The 24,282-nt window shown below is 51.8% G+C and overlaps 1 protein-coding gene across 5 annotated transcripts in view; it reads left to right on the top strand.

Moving 5' to 3' along the window:
* The window catches only part of PLXNA2 (plexin A2), a 173,998-nt gene that overhangs the window by 63,410 nt on the left and 86,306 nt on the right, over positions 1 to 24,282 (top strand). For all 5 annotated transcript variants that reach the window (XM_074564009.1, XM_074564007.1, XM_074564005.1 and 2 more), the window contains exon 4: positions 10,298 to 10,432. In XM_074564009.1, coding sequence (XP_074420110.1) covers positions 10,298 to 10,432 — 135 coding nt within the window. The remainder of the gene's footprint in view (positions 1 to 10,297; positions 10,433 to 24,282) is intronic.

Here is a 24,282-nt window from a genome sequence, read left to right as displayed (position 1 = left end):
CAAGGCTGTTGCTGTAGTAGAATTCAGCCTGTATTACAGACAGCGTGGTCAGCCGCTGCCTGGTGAGGGCTTTTCACTCCTTTGTGCTCTGGCCCAATTCTCAACTAGAAAATACCCGTTTGCGACCTGCACCTCTGCCTGCTGCTGGGCATCGGCAGCGGGGGTGGCCCCGGGGGGGGTGGGATGTTGCCTGCAGCTGGCCTGGGCCGGAGCAGCAGGCGATGGGGGAGAGCCTCATTTCCTGGGATTTAAGCTAAGCTGCGTGCTCTGTAATTTTCTCACATCCTCTGCCCGAGCAAGGTTAGATCTGATCAGTAACACATGACTGGTTCTGCATGCTCAAGTGAAACCCAAAATATGCACGGCCTCCCTGTTCACCTGATCGCTCCTGTCTGACCTAAAGCATTGCAAAACTACCAGGCAGGATTTCTCCACAAGTTTGTAAAACCAAAAGATAACAAAATTTAGATTCTTTTATTTCCTTCTGGGTTTTGGCCTTTAGTGGCTCGCAGTTTGGCTTGTGTTGCAGCGTTCCCGGGAGGTGTTGGGCAGGAAGTCTAAGTCATTTGGAACATATTACTTACATGATGTTTTTGAAAAGAAAAGAGAATAATATTTCCTGAGGAACTTTCTCATTCCCACCTGATCAGCTGGAAGCTGTGGCTTGGGAGAAGCGGGTTTTTCATGTGACAATTTTTGACAGTCGTTTAGTTTTTTTCCTCCTTGGGGAGAATCACGACTTGCTGCTGCTCGTTTAGAGCAAACTCCACATTAGACAGTCTTGTCTAAGTGCCTTTTTATTCCATTTTACATGGCCACTCAAGGTCAACAAACCAAACTAAGCAAGACCAATCCCTTCAGCTGTGAAATGTTCTGCTGTAGGAGGGTGATGGCAGGGGGAGAGCCTGACACCGAGCTGCGGAGGATTATTCAGCTGGAAGGGCACAGGTGAGGTGTGGATGGATAACACAGATACAGTGCTATTTTGGGGACTTTGGTGAGGAGCTGCAAATGGTGTGTGACAAGCAATTCTGAGCAGATACGCAGTACCTCCATCGCTCTAAATAATACCAGCTCTGCGCTTCCTCCCGTGTGTACTGTCGGTCACAGAAGACATAGAGAGGCTTAGCACCCTGCTCCTTCTTCCTTCACTGGCTGTTGCTCGCTCCTAAGATGCTGCTTGCAGCTCCCTCCATCACTAATTGTGTCCTGCAGGCGGCAAACGAGGCATCCCCTCTCCTGTCCTTGCCCGTGGGTCCCTTTGGGTACCTGCTAATGCTGAGCCCAGCTACGGGCTCAGGGCAAAGAGGAGGAAGAGCCGGGGTATGGCCCGGGCATTTGTAACACCCGGAGGGCTGAAGGGCAGAGCGGGACCAGCCCGTCCTTCTCTGCACAACCAGGGCTCCTGTTGCAGCCGGTTAACCCGGCTCTGCATCCCTGCTAAAGACTGCTAGCTCCATGTAGAAGAGGATGCTTTGGCAAAAAAAAACCAACTTTCTGCCTGTTCCTGGAGCTGTCGTCCTCTTGGCTCACCTGTGCTTTCATTTACTTCCCAGCTATAAGGGATGGAGCTGGATTAAAGCGGCACGGAGCGGGAAGAGCAGGGATGAATCGAGGGAAGAGCGGCAGAGGCTGAAGGAGCACGTTGCAGGAAGGTTAGCGTGCGGTGCCTTGTGCTGCAGCAACACCTACCTCGTTCCTTTCTCTTGGAGGCCAACACTTAGTCTCTTTGATGGTTCCCTTGCTCAGTGCCCAAATGTAAAGCCTGCAAGCAGCCAAGTGCTGCCGACTTAATGATTCCCATTTCCCAGGGAAGCACTGAGCCATCTCTTTAAAAATAATACGGGAATGTAAAGGGAGAGGGGTGCTTATTGCTGAACAAAAGAAGAGGAAAGTCATTGCACATTGTGGCTCTTCATTAGGGGGCAGATTAGAAGTGAAGAGGTTTTGTACCAAGCTGCCCCGAGCTGTCCTCCTTCCGGGGAGTAAATCCACAGGACGCTCTCGAGTGTTTCTGCCTTTAATGGGTTGTACTTTGATGCTGGTGGAAGGTGCGAGGCTGATAGCCCTCAGCCCCCAGCAATTGGCTCTTTGCAACAAGTGCTCCAAAAAAAAGCGGAGCTCCTTTGCGGCGTTCCCTGCCTGGCAGCCTGATCCCCGCAGCCCTCGCGGTAATAGTCTCTACCTCTCGCTTTTGAATTGGGCCCTCGCCTACACTGGCTTTCCTGAGCAGGAGAGAAGGCAATCTTTCGGGCACTTCATTCAATGAGTTTTTTTCATCTCACTACTGATCTCAGCTGAGCTGTAGGTCTGCTCGGTGCCATGCAAGTGGTTGGGTTTGCACCGATTCACTGGGGCGTGTGGAGCCCTCCCGAGAGGGCAGGGACAGGAAAGAGCGTCCCTCCTGATGGGAATCCTGATGGGAATCTGGGACTCGAGGAAAAGGCAATGCTGCTGATTTAGAGCACTGTCCAAAGCAATATGACCTAGCCAGCCAGCCAACCCAAATTTGATTCTAATGAATCCATCCCCGGAAGAATACTACTTAATTAATTAGCAGCTCATTTGCATGAGGTGGCACATTATTAAAGTTCTGCTGCTGCAAGTAGGGCTGTGACAAGGTGTGAGCTGACAGCTTTTCAAATAAAAAGTCCTTTAAAGGGATGATCTTCCGAACTGGCAGCTTTGTTCTAAACGAGCCTCTCCTGCAGTAATAAATTAAAGACACGGGGACTGCTGATTAGTCTCTGCATGGTGCCTCTGCACCATCCTCCCTGTTTTATCTTGGAGGATCGGCTCTCCAGAAGGGTGGAGGGAGCAGAAGGATGGAAGAAGGAAATAAAGGCTTAGTGGAGAGAGAGATCAGCTTCAGTGGCAATCAGCTCTTGCGGTTTTGTACTGGTACCTGTTAGGATGCCTGAGCTGCAGCTCACAACCCAGCAATTGGCTTCTTTCACCTCCAGAAGCCAGCAGGGAGGCAGCAAGGGACTCCTCTCCCAAGCTCCTCTTTCCAGCAGTGACTGGGAAGGGCTGTGTGTTTGTGGAAGCTCCTCTCCCAGCGGCAGATCCGAGTGCCCAGCCTCTCCCGGAGCAGCACCTTCAACGTTGGTATGGCAGCTGCTTGCCATTAGCCAGGGGACACGTGGGGCTGCTGAAGGAGCTGAGATCTTTGGTATGGTAACCTGTCAGCTGTGCCTTGGGCTTTAGCACAGAAGGAAGCGTGGTTTTTTTCTTGGTTTTGTTTTGTTATATAAAACCTATCTTGCCTTCCCTGTAGACGCGTTCCAGCTCTTTGAAATGGTAAGATTGAAAGCGTTCAGGTCTCTTTTCAGTTTACTTGTGTGTGCTGATTCTTGCAGCTTCCCTGTCCCGCAGGGGTAGGAAGAAAGCCTTCTCCTAGGAACAATTCTCCACCCTTAGCACTGGAGATGCGGGAAGTGAGAGTTAATTTGGGCGGGTTGGTTTGCTTGCTGGGTTGGCGTTTTTGTGCTTAGCGGTGTATGGGGGTGCCAGTGCCCCAGACTGAACCCCCCTGTCCCTGGGGAGCTGCCTGGGACCCCAGGGGGTTTCTCTGCTCTTCCCCAATTAGCCAGTGGTTCCTCTGCCTGACTCTTCCTCTGGGGAGCTGCAGGTTCCCAGGTTGTGACTTTGAACACTTAGCTAACATTTCCCAAGCAGAAGAGACAGGAAACACACGTGGGTGTGAAAGACACATACATAGAGACATTTTTGACATGAGTATTGAATTCGCAGAAACCTCAGATCTATAAATAATTCGGGTCATGAAGCCTGATCAGAATAGACTCCGGCTGGAACCCACCCTGCCTCCCCCCACGCTGTGCCTGTGCCGCTGCCAACCCCGCGGTCCCTCCCGCTCCCTGACCTGTGGCACGGAGCTCCCTTCCCTCTCCCCGGCCCCTTTTGAGGGTATAAACTCCAGCGTGCAGCCGCACAAGCAGATCCTGGAAATGGAGGCGTCATCTGAGCGGAGGGTACCAGCAGTTTAATCCAGTGGGAAAGCCGAGATGTGAGCGAGACAGGGACAGAGGAGGTCTGTTTCCTCGCACCTGGAGTTCCCTTAAGTAGAGGGAGGGGATGGAGGAGGAAAACGTCTCCAAAAAAAGGGGATTAGGGCTCAGAAAACACGAGCAGAGAAGGTGGTCTTGGCTTTGTGCTGCCTTGATGCTTTGTCTGTATTGTGCCCAGCAGCAGGAGGGAGAAGTTGGGATGCGAGGCTGGGTTTGCCTGGATGGGGCTTTCATGTCTCTTTGAAGTTCAAAAGGAGCCGTGATTCGAACACCAGGACTTTGTGGAGCAGCGTCGCCGGTGCAGCCTTCGCTGGAGAGTTCGGCACTCGCACCAAAGTGCCAGTGACTTACCCACCCCTCGACATTGCCCCTTGAAACCGAGTCCTCGAGCAGCGTCCAGGGGCAGCGTGAGAGGAGATGCTGACATGATGCCACCGGGCTGCTTGATGCTGGTCCCACCAGTCCCTTCCCATTGTGCTGATGGCCCCTCTCTGGCAGTTTGTAAAAGAAAGAGCTGTGTCTGCAGAAATGTAAGGAGTAGTCACAGTGCTGGCAGACAGTGCTTGAGGAAAACCCCCCTCGGTTGCCGTCAGCTCCGGTGCCTGTGAGCGAGCAGGGCTCACTGCGACGAGCTCTTTACCAAACTGATTTTTCTCCCCAGCTCATCCTGTAGAGTTTTGTAAGGGCAACCCCAGTGGGGATTAGCGAGTGTATTTAATGTTTAGTCAGACCGTTAGGCAGTTTAATTCTGGAAAGGATGGATTTTCTCCTCCCTCAGAGACCAGATCATTTGGTCTTGAGGAGCTGTTTTGCTACAAGCCCCTCAGCTGACAGCGCCATGGCTTTCTGGAGTGGACCCATCCACCGAGGCTTCCCGGTGCTATCTTTGGAGTGAAAATAAAGGTGATGCCCACCCGCGACAGACATATTCTATCCTAATTTGGGAAAAAAGCATAAATAAAACGTGACAGGAGAGAAAGAGACTGGGATATGAGGGAGCCTCCAGGTAATGAAGTTAATTGGATATGCTGATTTGAATTGAATGTGCATGTAAGGGTTGTCATTAACTTCCTCACGGACATATCTATGATTTAAAGGAAAGATACTTAATGGGATTACTATTTCACTTTAATTTCAAGGGGGAGACTTCCCACACGGAGAGCAGTGAGCTAAATCACACTCCCGGTGTTCCTGGCTGCGGAAGGTGCGTGCAGGGAAAGCCAGGGCTGGGCTTCTCCTCCCGCCGATGGAGACGTGGGCAGGGATGCTACCCAGCGGCTGGGGCAGGGCCCCGTGCATCTGCAGGAGCAGCTTCACATCCCAGATCTGCCTGGGACTGGCTTGTAGGTTCCTCAGCAAACCTGGTTTATTAATGACCTGCAAATGGCTCCGTCCTAGCTCCCGAGCATCGAGAGTTAGCTGGTGTTAGCAGCGCTCCGACGGAGGCTAAGGGGTATAATTTTGTATAGGGTCTGAAGGGCTCTTTGAAACTTCTAGCGTAGAGATTTGCAATTTCTGTTCTGGATTCTCCCCTCCTTAAAATTGCCATGCTTTTTTCTCTCTGGCTGCTGAAGGCAGACGCCAGCGCGGGTAACCCTGTAAATGTTCTGTGGGAAAGGATGTTCCTGAAGGGGACAGCAAAAGTGGCAGGTCATCACGTGCATCTCACCTCCTTTTTAGCCTGGTGTGAATGTAGAAAAACCCAGTTTAATTAAATTGGATTAGCAAAAGTAAACCCTTTCTGCAAAGACTATTTGGCAGAGGCACACACAGAAAATCTGGACTGATATTTATTTATCTTGTCCTGTCTTTGGGGAGCTTTCGCGTTGCTGAGTCTCTTGCTTGTGGAAACTTCTTTTAGTACCAGGTCTAGGTAGGAAAGACCCCACAGAACCACAGACAGAAGGAGGCAGGGAAAGGCTATTGAAGCTACATTGCGCTCCAGTCTGGTTCAGAAGAGCGCTGCCAGGAACAGTCTTTCTGCTAAATTTCCAGCACTGAAGCAAGAAATCCATCCTAGAGCTTTCTGAGAAGCTTTAATGGGAAATGCCCAAGAGCTGAGATGTGCAGACGTAAATGGCAAAAAAGTGGCAGTTCTGCAAAGATGCACCTTGGCAGCAAAGGCTGCTCCTTGTTGTCTTTGGTTTCTATTTCAGGCAGTGGATGCAGTAACGCTCCAGTGCGCATTCCCAGAGCTGATGCAGTTCTACTCGAAACGTCCATTTGAGACAAATGCCATGTTATTTGATAGTGTTCACTCGGAAGGGCTCGAAACCCTAGCATGAAAGGAGCAGTCTTAAGGCTCCGGGCTTGACTGGGCTTTTCACTTTGTCACCATTACATACAAAGCTGAGCATGTTCAGCCAGTGCCTTGCGCCTCCTGACCCAAGGGCATCAGTTCAGGAGCCCATCCTATGCCTCCACGGGCCATTTCGTGCAGTGGGGCAGCCAGCAGCGAGGTGCTGTCTGCTCCACTGCATCTCCCATCAGGCGCCTTCGTACATGGGGAGAAGCTGCAGTTCTTGAGGAGTTAATGGGTGGCCTTGCATCTATGATCCGGGATGGGGAATCAGTCCATGCATGGACTTATTCAGCTGTTTTTTCTGGCACGGGGCATTTCATCATGAGTCAGCCTCATTGAAACACTCGTAATGAAAACAGACAGGTAATTTAATCATGGAAAGTTCCTACAAAGAGATTCAATGTCTTCTAATGGGAGCCTGCTGGGAGGAACTGGAAGGGAATCCAGATTTATCTTAGCTGGGGCATAGGCTGGGCAAAATACCTAACAGAAATCCGAGTACAATAGGTGTGTTGGAGCTTCACATCACGTTAGGTCCTCGAATGGCTCATGCACTTATCGCCCTGGGTGCTACACTGCAGCATATACGTGACACGATATGGTATTTTGCTAATCTCTGAAGATAACGCAGAGCTTATGCCTGCGGCCAGTATTGTGGGGGCATTAGAGACACAGCTCTGCGCAGTGCCTTCGGAGGGCTGCAGTTCCCCGAACGGAGCAGCGCTGCTTGTCTGGGTGCTCGGCTGGCCCTGGATTTGCAGATTGTGTCGTTAGGCACTTTTCAAGCCACATTTGTAAACATCTGTCAAAAGCGATTGAGGAAGGTGGTGTATCTGTCCCAGACGACTTCTCTGATTCACGTCCAAGCATGTGAGCCTGTGATCTGTCCTCCTGGTCTTCGCTGTGTCTCAGGTGGTTGAACCCATCTCTGGTCCTGGACATCTCTGCTTTCCATTGCACCAACGTGCTTCTCCCCATTCCAGCCTGCTCCCTGTTTTGCTGCGCTCCCACCCATTCCGATCTGCACTGCTTCCTTCCAGGTCTTTCTCCTAAGCCCTTCCCCCACTCCATCATCATGTCGTGAGAGAAGAAAACCTGGTGGAGTTAGGAGGACATAAGGAAACATGTCCATCAGCAGTCCAGCGCCGTGTCCCACCCCTTCCCTCTCCAGCATCGCTGTGCCTGGAGCTGGGGATGAACCCAGACTCGTAGGGTTGGTACCACGCCGCTGTTCTAGTGATGGGGCAGTAGTTTGGCACTGAAAGGGCACCCATAAGTTAGGCAAAGGGATTATTTCTCTCTCCAAACGTCAACAAGAAGCTTCCTGCTGTGGAGATGATCCCTTTCTTCTTCCACATTCACAGGAATCATCATTCTTCTCGTCTGACATCATCATTTGTTGTCATGGAAACCAAGCCCTTAGGAAGAGATGTAGTGGAGCATCCTGGTGGCAGTGGGTGCACCTCCTCCCCGGCATGCCCAGGCACTGTGCTGGGGACGGGGGCTGTGGGGTACCCGGGTGGGTGTAACACACCCCACAGCGAGTGGGGCAGGAGAGCAGCAGGCTCTGCTCTTGTCCCGTGGTGTCTGAGTAACCCAGAGCCATCTCACCTTGACAGGCTCGGTGAGAGACCCCGGGCTGCTCCTCCTGCCTTGCGGGGGAGGCAGGAGGGTGCAGCAGCACCCAGCACCCTCTGCCGGGCTCCGGCTGCGTCCCAAGACACCCGTCCCAGGCACGGCCCCAAGCACTTGTCCATGCTGGAGGAGCCATCACGCACGTGGTGCTGTCTCCAGCCCAGAGCCCCAATTCCCAGTTGGAACTGGCCTGCAAAAGGCTTGTCCAGTGGTATCTCTCTTTATTAGCCCTGTCTGACCTCATTACTAGAAAGAAGCTCAATTTAACGAGCTGCTGGTGCCCCGAGGGAACTCTGAAAAACAGTTGTTTTTCACAAAGGCTGCTGATCCTTCATGTCCGGCGTTTCCATTCCCGTTTGGCCATTAATCAGGTGTTTGCGTGGAAGCAGCTGTGTGTCCCTGACAGCACAATGTCCCTGCTATTTATCCCTCAGGTGATTTTGCAGCCTTGTCCCCGTGTCCGCGGTGCGGGAGGTGGCAGCGGTACGTGCCAGGTGGTGGCTCCGGACGCGGCAGAGCTTGCTCGGGTTTGCAACACCCAGCAAGTCACTGGTCTCATACTGGTCTCAACCTGCCTCTAGTTCTCAGTATTTCGTGAAGGCAATGAAGTATCCGAACTCACACAGGTGTATCTAAAGCCTTTTTTTTGATTTTCATTTCTGAAAGTTCAGGGCTTTTGGTCCAGGCTTGGGCTGCCCGCGTAATCCTGCCGGAGGCTCCCTGCATCTGGCTGTGGGGGTTAAACCTGACCACTCAGACTCACACCTGGTTGTCTTTTATATCACTGAGAACTCAGGAGGTAAGCAGAAAAGAGAGAAATCCAGAAAATAAATGTGCTTTTGTACCCAACATGTCTTTACATGGCAGGAGGCATCAGGGCTCTTTCCAGGAAGAGGATTTATCTGGAGGAGGGTGCAGGGGAGCATCTCTCCTCTATGAGTGTGAAGATATCCTTATATTTCCAGCTGGGGTGGCACATTTCTCAGATAAATCTTAAGATGCTTAACAACCTGCTCTCTTACCTCCTGGGGACATGAACCAGAAAAAATTGACGTCCCTCTCTGCTGCTCCGTCCTGCCTCTTCTGAAGGCTTAGACTTGTCCAAAGCCGGTTCTTCATGCCTCTTCCTCCGTACCGCGGCCAGGCAGGGGGTAATCGAGCAGCAGAACGGGATGTGGCAAGACAGCTCGGCGTGAGGCTGCAGCAGATGGCATCTTTGTGATAAGGGGTTTTTCCAGGGCCAGGCGGTCCCCGGTGTGTCCCGCTCCTCGCAGGGCAGCGTGCACGTGCTGCGCGACACCCCCGGTGCCGAGCGCCATCCCAGCCCCCAGCTACGGCATCGCTGTCGCTGCGAGCCACGGGGCCGGCCCCACCAAGCCCTTGGCTCGCCTGACTGCTCCCGTCTCCCCGCCTGACGGTTGCCAGTGTTTGCAGCTATGTCGACACCATGTTGTAGTCAAATGGCTATTCAAATATGCAAATCCTGGTAGGAAAGACAATGTAAATTGTTTGTTTATCCTCCTCCCTTCCCCTTGCACAGCCCCCAAGGCCATAAATTATTAACTCTTGGAAGAGATGGCATATCCTCAACAGCAACCGCTCCTGGCAGGGATGGGATTTGTCACAGCTCCGGCAGGTTTTCCTGCAGGAGCGGGGAGTTGTCTTTTGGTGGGGTGGACGGTTCTGGGAGCCTGTCAGACTGCACAAGCCATATGGCTGCCGCCTTCCTTCTCCGCTTGCTCAGCAGCACGGGCTGGGCTGCCTTCGCCGTGCTGAATCCTGTAAACTTGAAAGGAATGGAATGGCAAATTTTTGGCAATGGCAAATGGCATCTCCAGATTTTTAGGCAGAGGTGGTCTTGTAGGAGGCATCTGTGGCAAAAGAGATGATGGAGGTTGTCTGAGTCCTATTCTTTATGCATCTGGAGAAAAAAAACATCTCTGCTATAACTTGGCTTTGTTGTGTTGCCTGTGGAGTCTTGTGGTCTTCCTTCAGGCTTATTTTGGAAATAATCTAAAAAGTTTACGATCTTTGTTTCTCTTGGATGGTCAGTCATAGCACACTGACAGACAGTCTGTTTGCTCCCCTTACGACCGCAAAACTTTCTCGTTATTTCTCATGGACTGGAGAAATCACATCAGCCTCAGTGGAGAAGGAGCCTTTGCTTTAACGCCGGTGCCAGCTCTTTGCTCTGTCTCCAGGTTGTGAGATGAGATTTTGACTTAGATTCCTTTTCCTACCTTGTCATCCTCCCCTCGCTCCCCACCCCCCAAAATAAAATTGGAATTTGGCTGCTATGAAATCACCTGTAATCTGTTTGTGCTTCTTCCAGATCCGAGCAGATGGTCCTCCCCATGGTGGAATTCAGTATGAAATGGTGACAGTTTTCAAGGATGGGAGCCCAGTCCTTCGAGACATGGCCTTCTCCGTCGATCAGAAGTATCTGTACGTCATGTCGGAGCGACAGGTAAGGCATCTGCTTCTGTACATCTGTGGCTATGGCTTCCTTCCATATGGAGCGTGTTGTTGGAGCGCATGGAGCTGAGGTTGTGCGCTGAGCCCCGCGGTGTGGGGATCGGTACGGGTAGAAGGAGCGCCTGCAGAAGCTCAGTTTTATCTGCTTCTGACCAGAGATTGTCGTCGGTGCTCAGGGGAGAGAGTAGTGCCCGCTTGCTCTGCTCTGCGGGCGTTGGAAGCGGAGCCTGCTGCTGCGGGGGAATCGTGGCTGGGGGCTCTGAACCATCCCTGCCGCGATACGGAGATCCTGAGCCGTGAGCGTTACGGGTTCACTCTCTGCGGCGAGGCTGCCGTTTCGCGTAGTTTCGTCTGAGCATCCTTTATGATGCCTTGATTTATTTATTTACCGGAATATTTTAAGTTGGTTGCCGAGTGAGTGATGCTAGCGCACAGAGGTGGGACCGAGCGCGGTGTGGGCACGTGCTGCGTGAGCAACGTTAATACTGAGTCTGCGCTGTGCCATCCATTGTCGTGCCAGTTCTGCTGCTGCCCTGGAGGTGGTGCCACCCTGGTCTGGTCCTGCCCGCGGTCCCTGTCCCTGCCGGCGGTCCCTGCCTGGCACACTGGCTGCGCGGGGTGCTGGCCTGCTGGGTGAGCCTCACCTCCGGCATAGCGAACGTCCCTTCTCGGCTGCGTGTAATCGGGAACAAATAATGTAATATTTACCATAATTTCTCATTTTAAAAATGGGAGTAGTTCTATTTATTTATTTATTTTTAATACCATGGTATTACAAGGAAAATTCACTCGTGTTTGTACAGTTTATAGCATCGGGGTGGTGGGAATTCCTCCGCACGCTCACAGTGCTTTGGGTAGGGCAGGCCGGTTAACAGACATCCGTCCTGAGCAGCTGAAGTCTGCAGTCCAGGGACAGCTTCTTGTTCCTGGGAGGTGATTTCTTTGGCGACAGTTTCACCACACAAACTCTTCCCCGGAGACCAGCAAACCCGCGAGGCAGGTCTGAAGCAAGAGCATCATCTTGCTCGGCACCCACCTGAGCCATCACTCAGCATCCACGAGGGACGGCCCGGCGCCGGGACACCGCTCCCCGCTTTGCCAGTGTCTCTGGGACTCACCATTTACTGTCCACGTGGCCCTTCCTCTCAGCCTGGTTCTGAGCTGGATAAAGTGCTCTGATGAGAGGGACCAGACTGTAGAAAGCAAAACTGGAATGATTATGATGGGAATTTATGGCCAACGGTCCACGGGAGTCTGTTGCTTCGGGGAGATAGCACAATGTAAATAATCTGGGACCTTCTGTTCTTCTCCGAGACAGGAAAACACACAAAGTCCCCACCATTAAGCCAGACTTCTGGGTTCACTGACTCTGCTGAGCATTTTATTGGCTGTTACTCACGACTGTGTAATTCAGATTAATAGAGCTGGTGCCTTGTGGGTGGTGGAGACAGGAGAGGGGTTGCATCTGAAGACGTCTGGACGCTATTAAATTGTTCTCTGTTGAGTTAACCCTCTGGTCACTAACAGCTTTCCATGTCTGCTGGTAAACAAATATCTGTCCTCCCTCCCACCTGCTCCGAGGGAGATGCTGTGGAAAGGTCTCGGTGTAAGTGCTTGAAGATCTCCTGATGGAGGTGAGAGTGAGCAGCATCATAACAGCTCGCCTCGCCCCAGGGAGCTTCCAGCTCCTCCAAAGCCAGCGAAACCGCTTGGCTAACCTGTAGCAAACCAAAAAATATCGGCAAATACTTAGCTTGGTTATAAAGTTATTTAAAGCCAGGAAATAAATACTTTAGAAGAGTGCAAAGTCTCCTTCCTGCTAAAAGACTTCACTGAATGAATCCCTGTGGTTCAAGAAGGCTTTTTATACGCTTGTTACAGCAACTCAGTGATAGAAACTGCCACAAACAGCCACAAATTTAGGTTCCTGTTCCAGCTTGGACTTGGGTTAGATGGTAATAATGAGGATCTGTGCAAACTTTGAAATTGAATTATTTTATTAAAATGTTAATGTTGTGGTCATTTTCTCCAGGAGCCGTGCGCTCCTCGTGCTCTCACCAGGGAGGAACCCATCCAGCGTCTGTCTCAAACGGTTGAGGAACTGGTTTCCTTAGGAGGAAAATCCAGTGGGAATGCCTCCAACTCATCTTTTATGAGGCAAGGGCGGCTTAATATTCATCAAAGTGCTAATTTGCTTAATTGTGAAACAAAAAAATGCGAAAAGAATTAGCAAATAATAAAATATTCCTGGAACGTTAATTCCATTTCCAGCTCCGGCAAAGCACTTGCCTTGGGGGAGACTCCAGCAGCGGGGGGACACGGTCCCTCCTTCCTCCCTGGATTCACTGTGGGATTTGCCTTTTGCCCTTGTCGAGGTGCGTGCTTCGGGTCCAGAAGTCCCGGTGTGCCGTTACATACGGATTTTGTCAGCTCCTGTGACCCCGCTGCCCTTATCCTGGCAATGTGATAGTTCAGCAAAGCGGAGGGGAGAATATATTTTTTCCTGAGTGCCGTTTTCTATAGCAGTGATGATTGAAAAAGGGGCAGTCACAGGAGAAGGAGAAAGGTCCCTCAGCTTCAGAGGGCTGGGGCTGTAAATGGTGGGAGGTGCCCTCAGAATTACTGAGAATATACAGCAAAAATGCCTTCTGAAGTCTTGAAATCTGGAACAAAATGAAATTCTGCCACAGTAAAAGAGAGCAGCTGTTCTTAACGTTGAGCTGCTGCGCGTTAACATACTGGGGGAGGATTGTCCAGAGCCTGTGATTTTAAATGTCTGCTGAGAAAGGAAGAGGATACGTGCTTATGTCAAAACACATCTTTCAAAAAACGGGTTTTTTGGGGGGATTCAGCTAAGAACCGTGTGCTCCCCGGTACTGATCGGTAGCGGGTCTTGAGCTCCTGCGGCTGTGGCGTTGGGTAGAGACCGGCGCTGAGACGTGGTGCTCTGCGTTGGACCGATGATGCTGAATAAACCCAGATGTGTGGATGCTTCCCAGCAAAGAGGAGACGTAACATTGTGGTCTGAAGCCCATCTTCCTTCTGTGCTAGCAGCAGCTAGGATCAGCTTCGTGCTGAAAGGCATTAGGGAAAGCAGTTGTTTCGTCCTCAAACGCGGAGTTGCAGTTGTGGGCACGGTCCTTCCCCGCTCCCCTGGCTCCCGTCCCAGCCCTCTCTGTGCCTCGCTCCAATTTCTCCGCCGTCCTTTTGAGCTCTCCCTCAGCCTTTCATGTTTCATTGCCAACTCCTTGCAAAGCAGAATATTTGACATTTGATTTCACTCCCACAAAGCACAGAAGCAACAGTTGCACAGCCCAGTCCGGGGGAGAGGAGGATAAAGAAACTTTGCTTCCAGCCACTTATTCTGAGTTCTTTAACCGCATGATTTAAGAGTGCTTATTAGGAGCTTTTACAGGCTCTCTTCCCACTCCACCTGGTTCCAAATAGCTCTTACGGCAAAAGAGAAACGGTTCTGACCCTGGCTGTTTAAAGCAGAAGTTCATTCCTCGGCATCGCTCTAGCAAGCAGATACCATCTCTGCCCACAAGGCTGGGGCTGCGCGAGGTGCCGCTGGATGGGGACGTGTGGCATTGGCGGGGCCACGTGGGGTGCCGGGCCGGGAACAGCAGGGGGGGCCACCAGCATTGGCGGAGCCCCCACATTGCCGGGGGATGCTGCGGGGGGGTCGGTGCCGGGGGTCCGGCACCGCTGCGGCGAGAGGACTTTGCACTGTGGCTCTTCCCAGCCCGTGGCCAGCGTGAGCTGCCTCTTGTTTTCCATGGGTGGATAAATTCAATTTACAGTTTCCATCAGGAACCCCCCCACCACAAAATCGCGTAGCGTTGCTGCTGTGACGGGCTGCTTCGCTGACCTCCGCTGAGGCGCTGAGACATGGGGGTGCACCCAGGTGGGACCCTCCCAGCCATCAAGCGGCAGGCGAGGAGTTAATGGCAGTGCAGGGCAAACCCAGGGACAAATGTCTCGGGGCCACCAAGAGCCCCCAGATTTAAAAATCTTCCCATTTTAATGGTGGGTCCGTCACGGAGCATGTGCAGAAAAGCTTCTCCGATTTCTTGATTTCAGAGGGAAAGACTGAAGGAAAAGTGCTGGTTGTATTGAGTAAAGTGGCTTTATAATTTAGTCCTGAAGCATTAATTGTCTGTGCATCAGGGAGACGGTAGGTTTTTTTAGTGTATGAAGGCTCAGTGCATTTCAATTAAATAAGCCCTGTAGGACGAGAGCAATTTTATGACTCCGCGGCTGCGTAACCCCGTTTTACTGGCGTTATCTGCTCCGTGCAAGTTCGAACTGTTGCAGCCCTGGTTTCGCAGGCAGCGGGTCTGACTCCGCTCCCACGTACACCGTCAGCAGCCGCGAGCTCACCCCGCCAGAGATGGTGGGCACGCTGCAGCACCGGGATGCTATAAGCATCCGCGGAATTGGGGCCAGAGATTTTTGCAGCTCTTGATAGAAGAACGAATTTGGTTATTTTTAATCTGGGAGCGAGCGGAGGCTCAATCAAACGCATGGCAGGCGCCAGGGCAGGGATTGCCGTCTCCAAAAGATTTCACCACCTAATCAAGGGCTATAAACACCAAATTTAAAGCAGCGGGATCGAGATACTTGCAGGGCTTGTTGGAAGGAATATCCTTGCGCTAGTGAAGAGAAAAACGGCCCAACGGTTCTGTTCCCTTCCCGAACGTGGAGCTGTGAGCCCCGACTGCAGGAGGAGCGATGGGCGCTGGGGGTGCAGAGGAGCCAGACCCCGAGCAGGCACCCCCCTCCTCTCCCCGTCTCTTCCCCCTTGCAGACACACCACACTAAGACATATTTTCCCTCCTTTGTTTTCCAACGCGCGTTTTTGTCAGCTAATGATCTATCACTTGTTTGTGCTAATCACGTAAAATAGTTTGATGAAGCGCTGGGGTCACGCCATGCGGGTTCTGCTCCCTCATGGGTGAAGCAGCACCTTCCTAATGAGATACCTGGCCAGGACGTCACAGATGCAAAATTCATCTTCCGTAAGCATCCTCCAAAACCCCTGCGCGTTTCATTGCCTCGGAAACACTGCTGCTCTCAGCTCAGCCATAGTTACTTCGGTGGTTAATTCTGCCACAGGGGGATGATTTTGTTCTGTGTTTATACGGTATGTAACAGAGCGGCATCCCGCGCCGTGGCTGGGAACCTCACCATTCCCGTGGTAGAAATAATAACTCATAATCACCCAGTGAAATGCAGATAACATCAATTAGCGCAGCAGAGCTCAGAGGGCCATGGACCTCTGTAGCCTGAGATGTACGTGAGGAATCCTGTCCTCCTCTAGCGGGTACCAGATGCTCCGTGGTCGGTCTGCCTGTGCGCGTGATGCTGAGCCCCGCGTGATGCTGAGCCCCTCCATGCTCATTGCAGGGTAACTGTGCCTTCGGGGGAGACAAGGTGGGTTCAGTGGGCGCAGGCTGACTTTTTGCGGTTTATAAGTGAGCACTCACACCTAAGCGATTTCTTGTGGCCGCTGTGACATTTTTATACCCGGTTGATGTAGTTCAGAGAACCCTTATGCAGAGTGCTATGAGCGGAGCTGCGCTCCTGCCCGGCGCTTGGTGGGAGGCAGCGAAGATTAATGCCGGCCCCTAAAGATTCCCCTCACGGTGTGGCGAGAAGGACGCGGCCCTGGGGAGGGCAGAGCCGCCGTGAGTGATGGCCCCGGCACTGGGAGGGGGCTGCGCTCGCTGCCGGGGGTGCACGGGAGGACTCCTGAAGGTGATTTGGATGGAAGAGGTGGAAGGAGACGGTTTTTGTGCCTGCAGCCGCTTTATCCCAACCTCGTCTCTTAACCAGCGGCGAGCAGTGCCGTAGACATCAGTACCGTGCGCGCGTCAGCGCTGGGGGGCATTCACCAGTATGACCAGTATTGACCTGGCTGTGAGCATCTCGCGTGCTGGGGAGGGCAGAGGGAGTGGGCAGCAAAGACCTGTTGCTTCCCCGCCTCCCTCTTCCATATACATCATTGTGGTTTTAGGTAAAGAAACTGTCTTTCCGTGCGCTCCGTTAGCTGTGAAATATTTGCTTTGCAAATGCCCCCGTGTCAGGAGCTGCAGCTCCGCAGGAGTCTCTGGGGATGATTTGTTGCGCGGCTCCCTGTCCTGTAACCCCGAGATGTTTAAGTCCTGTGAAAACTGCTTTGCTTTGGGCTGAACTTTCTGGATGCCGATCGAGAGGGAGGCAGGCGGGGGCTGCCCGGATGATTTAAAAGAGGTTGGAATTGGAGTGAGGGTTGAGAAAAACAAGAAAGTCCATCAATTCTGGAGTAGCGAGGCTGTAAATACTGATGGTGTCCTGAAAAGAACTGAGAAAACACAATAAAAAATGCAAGAGATGTGGATAAAAGGGTCTGGAGTCATCAAGAGGGAAAAAATGAACTGATTAAATTTTTAACTACATTATATGCTAGTTGAACAGCCAGTTAGCTGGACATAATCTTAGCAAAGTTTGAACCGCTGGGACAAGGAAAATGGCTCAGCAGAATCCCAGAGGTGTCCAAAATCCCGTCTCCCATGAACTATCCCGCCCGGCCATCCCAGCGCAGATAGCTGTGGGTGCAGCGGGACGCATCGGCCCCGTGCACAACTTGCCTGGGGGGGACTGGCTGGAACCCCCGGTGTCACCAGCCACGCTGGACCTCGGGCTGCTCCAGCACCTTGGGGTGCCTAAACACACTTGAACTTGCGTTCCCCCACCACCGCTGCCGGAAAGGTGTGAAATTGCCGTAGGCTGGGGCAAGGCGGGAGTAGAGGAGGGGGATGGAAGAGATGGGGAGAGCATCCCCCGGTCCTTGCTGCTGCCCCCGAGCATGGGCTGTGCCCCATGGGGAGGTTGGCACCAGCTCCGTGCCCTCCTCTTCCACCGCCACCTGCTCATGCTCCTAAAATTCATGAGTTGATGCAGGTTATTTTCTGCTTTCCTCCCTGTAGTCAATTAGGAATAATTAAGAAATTCAGCTAAAAACTTTTCTGGGATCATTAGCAATAGCTACCTGACAAGAAGGATGTGTTAATTAACATCAATTGACCACGGAAAACCCCAGCCTGGCCAGGTGGGCCAGCGTGCTGTCTCCTCCTCCTGCCCTGCCGCAGGCCGTTTGTCACGCCTGCAGAGCCCTGGCCGCGCTGGGGCTCGGTGTCCGTGCGGAGCTCCGGCCATGTCGGTGTCCAGGCTGGTCCCAGTGCGTTCCCCCGGCCCCGCAGCCCGCCGACATCTGTGTACAACACACGCCCCGGCACCCCCGGGTGCGGAGCTCGGTGCAGGAGGCTTTGAGGTAACGAATACTCGAAAAGAAAACTTTCCTGGAAGAAGCGGTAAAAAACGCCCCAATGTAAAAATTCAGCATCCGGGTCAGTGGGTTTGTTTTTTCTAAATGAGTTCTATTTTAGACATTGCTCATATGGTTGTTTCTTTCAAGTGTTTGCTGGGTTTGCTTTCAAGATTTGTTTGTTTTGCTTTGTTTTTCCTTTGTATTAGTCTATTTTTTCCCCTGCCAGTCACAGCCACAGGGTTCCCGTGTGTTTGCTTCGCCGTTTGCTTCCCTTTCCAATTCCTCCTCATCCACAGACCTATTGTTTAATTTTCAGGCAAGCAACCACAGTGCTGAAATATTTCCAGAATTTCCCTTACATGCACGTACACGCACACGCAGACACAAACCCCTCAGCGTCGGGTGTTTGTAAGGGGACAGTTGACATCCTGGATGGCTGGGGGAAGGTCTAACGTCCCTCCGGATTTGATGCCACCGCCCCGTCGCCATCTCGAGAGCCAGCGGAGGTGCCTGGTGCCTCTCTGCGGGTGATGCTGGTGCTCATGGCTGTGTTTGAGCGGTGCCGGGCGCGCTGCGGAGCTGCGGGTTTGCTGCGGGATTTGCACGTTTGGACGGACAGACAGAGACACAGGTCTCCTGTCCTTAATAGCAGCGGTGAGAGAGGGAGAGAACTTCATTCCCAAGAGAAAAAATTACTTGAAGGAGAAATCTGAAATTTCACTCTCGGTGCTCGGCTATGAAATTTAAAAGCAAACCTCAGATTCCTCTTTCTCCCCACTAGAGCTTTTTAAACTTTTTTTCTTCCCTCTCTTCCTACGCTGCTGTAATAGTTTGTCTTCTCGGCAAATGAGGTTGGCGGCTATTCAGCCGGGGAGGAGGGGAATTGTTCACACCGGGCGCTAACAAAAAAGAAACATAACTCACAATATGGTGAGGGGAGCTCTGAAATTGCACAAATTATTCTATTTTATACTTTAATTAGTTTGAATTAGCAATGGGAATAGATGCATAAAATGATCCAGTGAAGGGTGAAATGGAAAAAGGGATACGGTATAGAGCATCACTTTATTATTATGAAGTTTGCAGGAAGTAAGCACAGATGATGTGCAGGCACTTGCCCGGCTGAATCCGTCTCCCGTGAGCTCCGACCGAGGGCTCTGCCAGGGAGGACGGCGTGTTGCCTCCCGCAGCCCTTGGGCACAGGTTTGTGTGTGGCCACGGAGCCGGGGACGGGGGGCTGGGGACAGTGGGGCACCTTCTGCAGTGGTGGGGATGGGATGGGGAGCCGCTGAGAGCCCCCTCCCGCAGCCATCCCTCCAGGCTTGGCTCCTGGCTCTTCCTTGAACCTCGGCATTATCGTCAGCCAGAATTCGGTGGCTCAAAGGCGCAGAAGGATTGCAGAGCGTTCAGATCCACCCTGAGTCTTGCAGCATCTTTTGCCGTTTTCTATTTTTCCTCTCAAGGTTCTGAAAAGTTCTACAAACTCAGATTGGCTGGGTTTTGGCTTTCCATATCTGTGTTTTTTGGTTTCATTTCAAATCAGTTGAGGGAAATACAGCTACAAACACAGATTCCTGCGATAACTTTGAAATGAGCAGGGCTAAAAAAAATGCAGCGCGAGTCCCAGCCCAAACCTCTGAATGCGCTCAGCCAGCAGCACCCTTAGGCCAGTCCCAGTGGCGCAGCTTTAACACAAACAAGTATTCAGCTTGTTTCAGATTCCCACCAAACTACTTGAAAAGTTCAGAAACATTCAGAAAAAAAAAGTTCCTGTAGATTCCAGATAGGTTGCAAATGATGGAAGTGCCCCAGGGGAATTGGCTGTAATGGCGTTTCAAGCTGGGACTAAATATAAAAGTTAAGGCTGGTTGAAAGCAGAAAAACAACTGTTCGTGGGTTTTGTTCTCGCTTTCCCTCCTCCTTCCCTGGCAAAATGTTAAAACTTTGCTGTAGTGAAAATGTTGAGATTTTTCTAGAGCGCAGCCAGACCGTGGGTATGGAGGGGAAGGTACTGGGGTTTCCCTGGGGAGCCTGGGACATTTCTGGAGAGCAGGGAAGTTCAGCATCCCAAATGAAAATCCTGAGCACCAAACCTGGTGCAGCTCCTGGCCAGAGCTGTCTAAGCAAGAAACACCTCCGTCCCCGGGGGTCCTTCCATCCCCTGGGGTTCCCTCCATCCCCGGGGGTCCCTCCAGCCCCTAGGGTCCCTCCATCCCCGGGGGTCCCTCCAGCCCCTAGGGTCCCTCCATCCCCGGAGGTCCCTCCATCCCCTGGGGTCCCTCCATCCCCGGAGGTCCTTCCATCCCCTGGGGGTCCCTCCATCCCCAAGGGTCCCTCCAGCCCGTCCCTGCCGCCTTCCTCAGGAGCCACTTGATAACTGTGGCATTTCTGACCGATGCTAGTGAAGAAAAGGAGCTCCATTAATAATCTTCTATTTATTTTAGCAGCGCTCAGGAATGTGCCCGGCAGACTAAACACTGCGGGCTCCCCCTGCGCGGAGGGGGCCGGTTGCCAGCCCCGTCCCTGCCCAGGGCTCTCTTAAGCCCCATCCCTGCCAGGTTTGCTGGGGGCCAGAGCGAGAGGAGCGCAGCGTTCCTCAGAGCTGGGGAAACAACAGCGGCGTCCTGAAGGTTCCTGTGCGGGAAATCATTTTTATTGTGATCGAGCTTAGAAAGTTCTTGTTTTCCTTCTTTCTCCTCTGTGCTTACCTGCCTGTTGGGTTATCACAGCTGCCTGATTTTCACTGGCTGCTTCGCAGCAAACACCACCAGCCTGTGAACATTTTGCTCTCTGCTAACAGATTTATCCTCCCCAAAGCCCTGTGAGATGGAACAGCAATATCACGTTTTAGACGAGGAATTGAAGCATAGAGATGCTACGTGACCTATCCTAAGTCACACAGGAAATCTAATGGCAGAGGAAGAGATTGAACTGAAACCTCCCAAATCCTTAGTCCCATAACAAAGGACCGTTCTTCATGTCATCACTGTTCAGTTCGCTGCTCCGTAGTCGCAGGGAGGTGGATATGGGAAGAGAAAGCGCTGGTCATGGTTTGCAATGGCAAATAGTTTACAAAGTCTTCATCAGTGTGAGCATTGCCTTCCTAGCTGTGGTTAATCACACAGACTCTTAGAAATGTGCCTTTAAAAAAATAAAAATCTTTGTAAACAGGTGATTTCAGTGCACAAAATCACTTGGAAAGCATTTAACTTTCATCAGCAAACCCCCAAGTGCCTGTCACGAAGCGGGATGCTCCTTGAGGGCGGTGCAGGCAGTGGTGCCGCGCAGCCGGCCGGGTCCTGGGCAGCATGTTCCCATCCCGGCAAAGCAGCTGGAAGTAGCCGTAGCCGGCGGCGTGTTTCCAGGCTTGACTGAGCAATGGGTTGATGCGTTGTGGCAGCCCTCGAGTTTCAAATGAGATCTCGTGTGCGCTGTAGCTGCCAAGCTACACCTGTGAATATTAATAGATTCTGTGTTTTTCTTCTTCCCAGACTGGGAACTTTTTCCTTCAAAGCGCCTTGAACTCTGGCAGGGCCAAACTGCTGGTTTTGATGGCAAAAGACGAAGCTCAAGTGGGATTTTGCCTTTTCTGTCCTGAAGTGCCTGTGTTACATAGAGCGTCTCCATGGCTCTGTCGTTCCCAAGTACTCACAGAACGGCGTCACCGATTTCAGCCGCCTCTTGTCCGTGTGATCAAAGCAGGGCAGAGTGTTTTGTGCTTAAACCTCACCCGGGCAGGGGCTCAGCCAGGAGGTTTCTGCTGCGTTTGCAAAGGGCTGGACCGAGAGGCAGGACCGCCCACCGACATCCAGTCTTCCTACCGTGACTGCTCACCTTTCTTTGTTAGGCAAAAATTGGTGGTGTTGGGTTTTTGGTTGGTTTTGGTTTTGTTTTTTTTTTTTTTAAATCTAAGAGGTGGCAGGAAAAGATGAAGCTTCAGATGCTCGTTATCCTTCCAGTCTGCCGACTGCGGCCCAGAGGGCTGCTCAGTTGCAGAGCAGTTGGCACGGGCGCTTCGGAGCGTGCTGGAAGCTGGCATGGAAATACTGCTTTACCCGGCCTTCGGACGGGGCAAAATATTGTTTCAAATATGCATTACTGAAGTCAGGGCAGCCATGGATGTCTCAGCGGAGGAGGAGGGAGGTTTAAGGCACTAAAGGAAGTCCAACACACTCACATAACTCCAGGTTTGCTTGGTTATAGGAGTATTTTAAGTGATGAGCTCTACTCTGAAGTTGTGCCACCAAAAACAATGACACATTGCCTCCTCCCCTCCCTGGCTCCACTTCAGAGTGTGTCTCTCCAGTTTCTCTTGCAACACATATTTATCTGCTCTGTGCCCTTATGGCTGTTTAATTAGTATTCATGTTTCCTTTCAAATAGAAATTGAGTTGAGTGCTCAGAGAGCTGGAGCGACTTGCCTTGCGAGCACATCACGCGGGCAGGATGGTGCCTGCTGCTCTCCCACACGTGGCGTTGAAAGACCTGGAGGAGACCAAATTAGGTTGTCAAGGCGTCAAAGATGCTTTTCAAATAACTGAATTAAAAGACCCGTTTGGAATCCCAGACCAGCAGCAGAGAAATAAGAAGATCTGAGTAATACAGGGGCCCAGAAACAAGACCCAGGCACGGAGGGTCTGTCAGCAGCTGGGGGGGATGCAGGTGGTGGTGGGCTCCATCCTGCCTCAGCCCGGGGTCGCAATGACCCAGAAGACTGTCGGCAGTAGGGACGTGCCCTTTACTGTGTTAGTGACACACTGAACGATCCTGGTCAGTGCTGTGGACTCCAGAGCACTACCATGATGGAAATCAAAACCAAAACGATGGAAATCAAAACCAAAATGGCCAAAGTCAACTGAGATTTAAGGTAGATTTGGTGAAGCCTTGCTGCCTGCCAGCTGCTTCTCTTGCTGGTTGTCCCGGCGAAGGCTGTGTGACGGAGTCGGCCCCGGCAGACCCAGCTGCACTGGATGCGCGCTACATGTGAGCATCTCCCCTCTAATCTGCCATAATAAGGGTATTTAGCACTACGGTTCATGAATGATATTTTCATTGTCTCCTAACAAACCACAGTTGTAGCAGGCTTTTTCTCATGCCTTTAAGAAGTGACTCACAGGCAGGCAACTGTCAGTGCCTTGGGTGCTATTAATATCTCCAGAAGAACATGATGATAAGTTGGGTTTTGGGTGTGTTTTTTTTTTCTTTTTATTTGGGGAGGAATCAGAGGGGAGGATGGGTGTTAAAAAATAACTCCTCCTCGTGTCGCTGGGCCTTTGTGTGAACCAGCCGGCAGTCCTGGCCACAAAAAGAATTTGCTTAAAATCCTTCCATCCAAAAAGAGCTGACCACACTAGAATCGCATTATTGGAGAAACTGTGCCAGAAACAGCATTCCTGTGACTGCGGAGAGGAGCGTGCAAACTCCAGTTGTTAGTCAAAGACAGCCTGGATTTTTCCATTTTAGGTCTTTGCTTGCAGAGCGCCTGGTCCAGGCTGGTGGCTGGGACCCAGCTCGGTCCCTGTCATCTCGGTCCCTGTCATCTTGTGGGAGAAGCGTCCCTGTAAGGCAGCAGCGGGGTGCCGGTGGAGCTGGGTTTCAGCTTGGCGTGGGTTCGTTGCATCAGAGGATGCCCCATTCCAGAAAAACTGCATCTCATCCAACAAAGGACCTTGGTCCATCGAAGTGCGTAAGGAGACGGTCAGCTTAGGGCTCTCCCTGTCCTTACAGGGGTGCAGTGGGGCTTGGGAATACAGTTCCACCTGCCACCACCCCTGAAAAAAACCCCTGTCCCCTTCCTTGGTGCCTGCAGGGATGGGGGACTGGAATGCTCGCCCCGGCTGGGCTCCCGGCCGGTGGCAGCAGAGGTGAGAATGTCATTTAGATCCCAGCTGGCAATTTCCTATCCTTTCCTAATGGACTGAATGTGGTCCCCATACCTATAAATTTTCCTGGCTTGGGTGAGTTGAAATTGGAGACTTAATGCTATAGAAGGGCAGGTTTTTATTTTATTTTTGTGCTCTGTGTAATCACATTGATGGCAGCAGTGTAACAGTCTTGAGTTATGGGTGACCAGAGAAAAAGAAGGCATCTCCTTAGCTCCCTGTTGTTATTGTCTCTGGGTGCAGAGGAAAATGTGTAGGCTCCAGGCTAGATTGTGTAAATCTCGTTAGAAAGCCATTCCCAGCTAATGAAACCCTGGGAGAGAGGGATTTGGCTTCCCAGCCTTCAGCCTTATAGCAAAGGCTGGAATAAATCCATCTTCAGTTATGTGTAGGCTGTTCTCCCCTCTCCCCCGTTGCGAGTGTGTATTTATTGGTGGAGTCGAGACATCATGGTCGTCGCTTGAGATCAGCCGCGGGTCAGCAATTTGTTGCGTCCGCACCTGAATGATTTCAAGTGACAATTATCTTCTCTTAAAAAAAATAAAAAATAAAAAGAAACTAGTGTGCGGAGGAATCTCACCTGGTCTTTAATCCTTCGATGGAAACGGCGATCCGACATGTAAATAATGATACCGCCCCCACCGCGAG

This window comes from Larus michahellis, chromosome 21 (genome assembly GCF_964199755.1).
Source record: "Larus michahellis chromosome 21, bLarMic1.1, whole genome shotgun sequence".
NCBI classification, from domain to species: Eukaryota; Metazoa; Chordata; class Aves; order Charadriiformes; family Laridae; genus Larus; species Larus michahellis.
The sequence above is the reverse complement of the archived record's forward strand: the minus strand, read 5'-3'. Positions and strand labels throughout refer to the sequence as shown.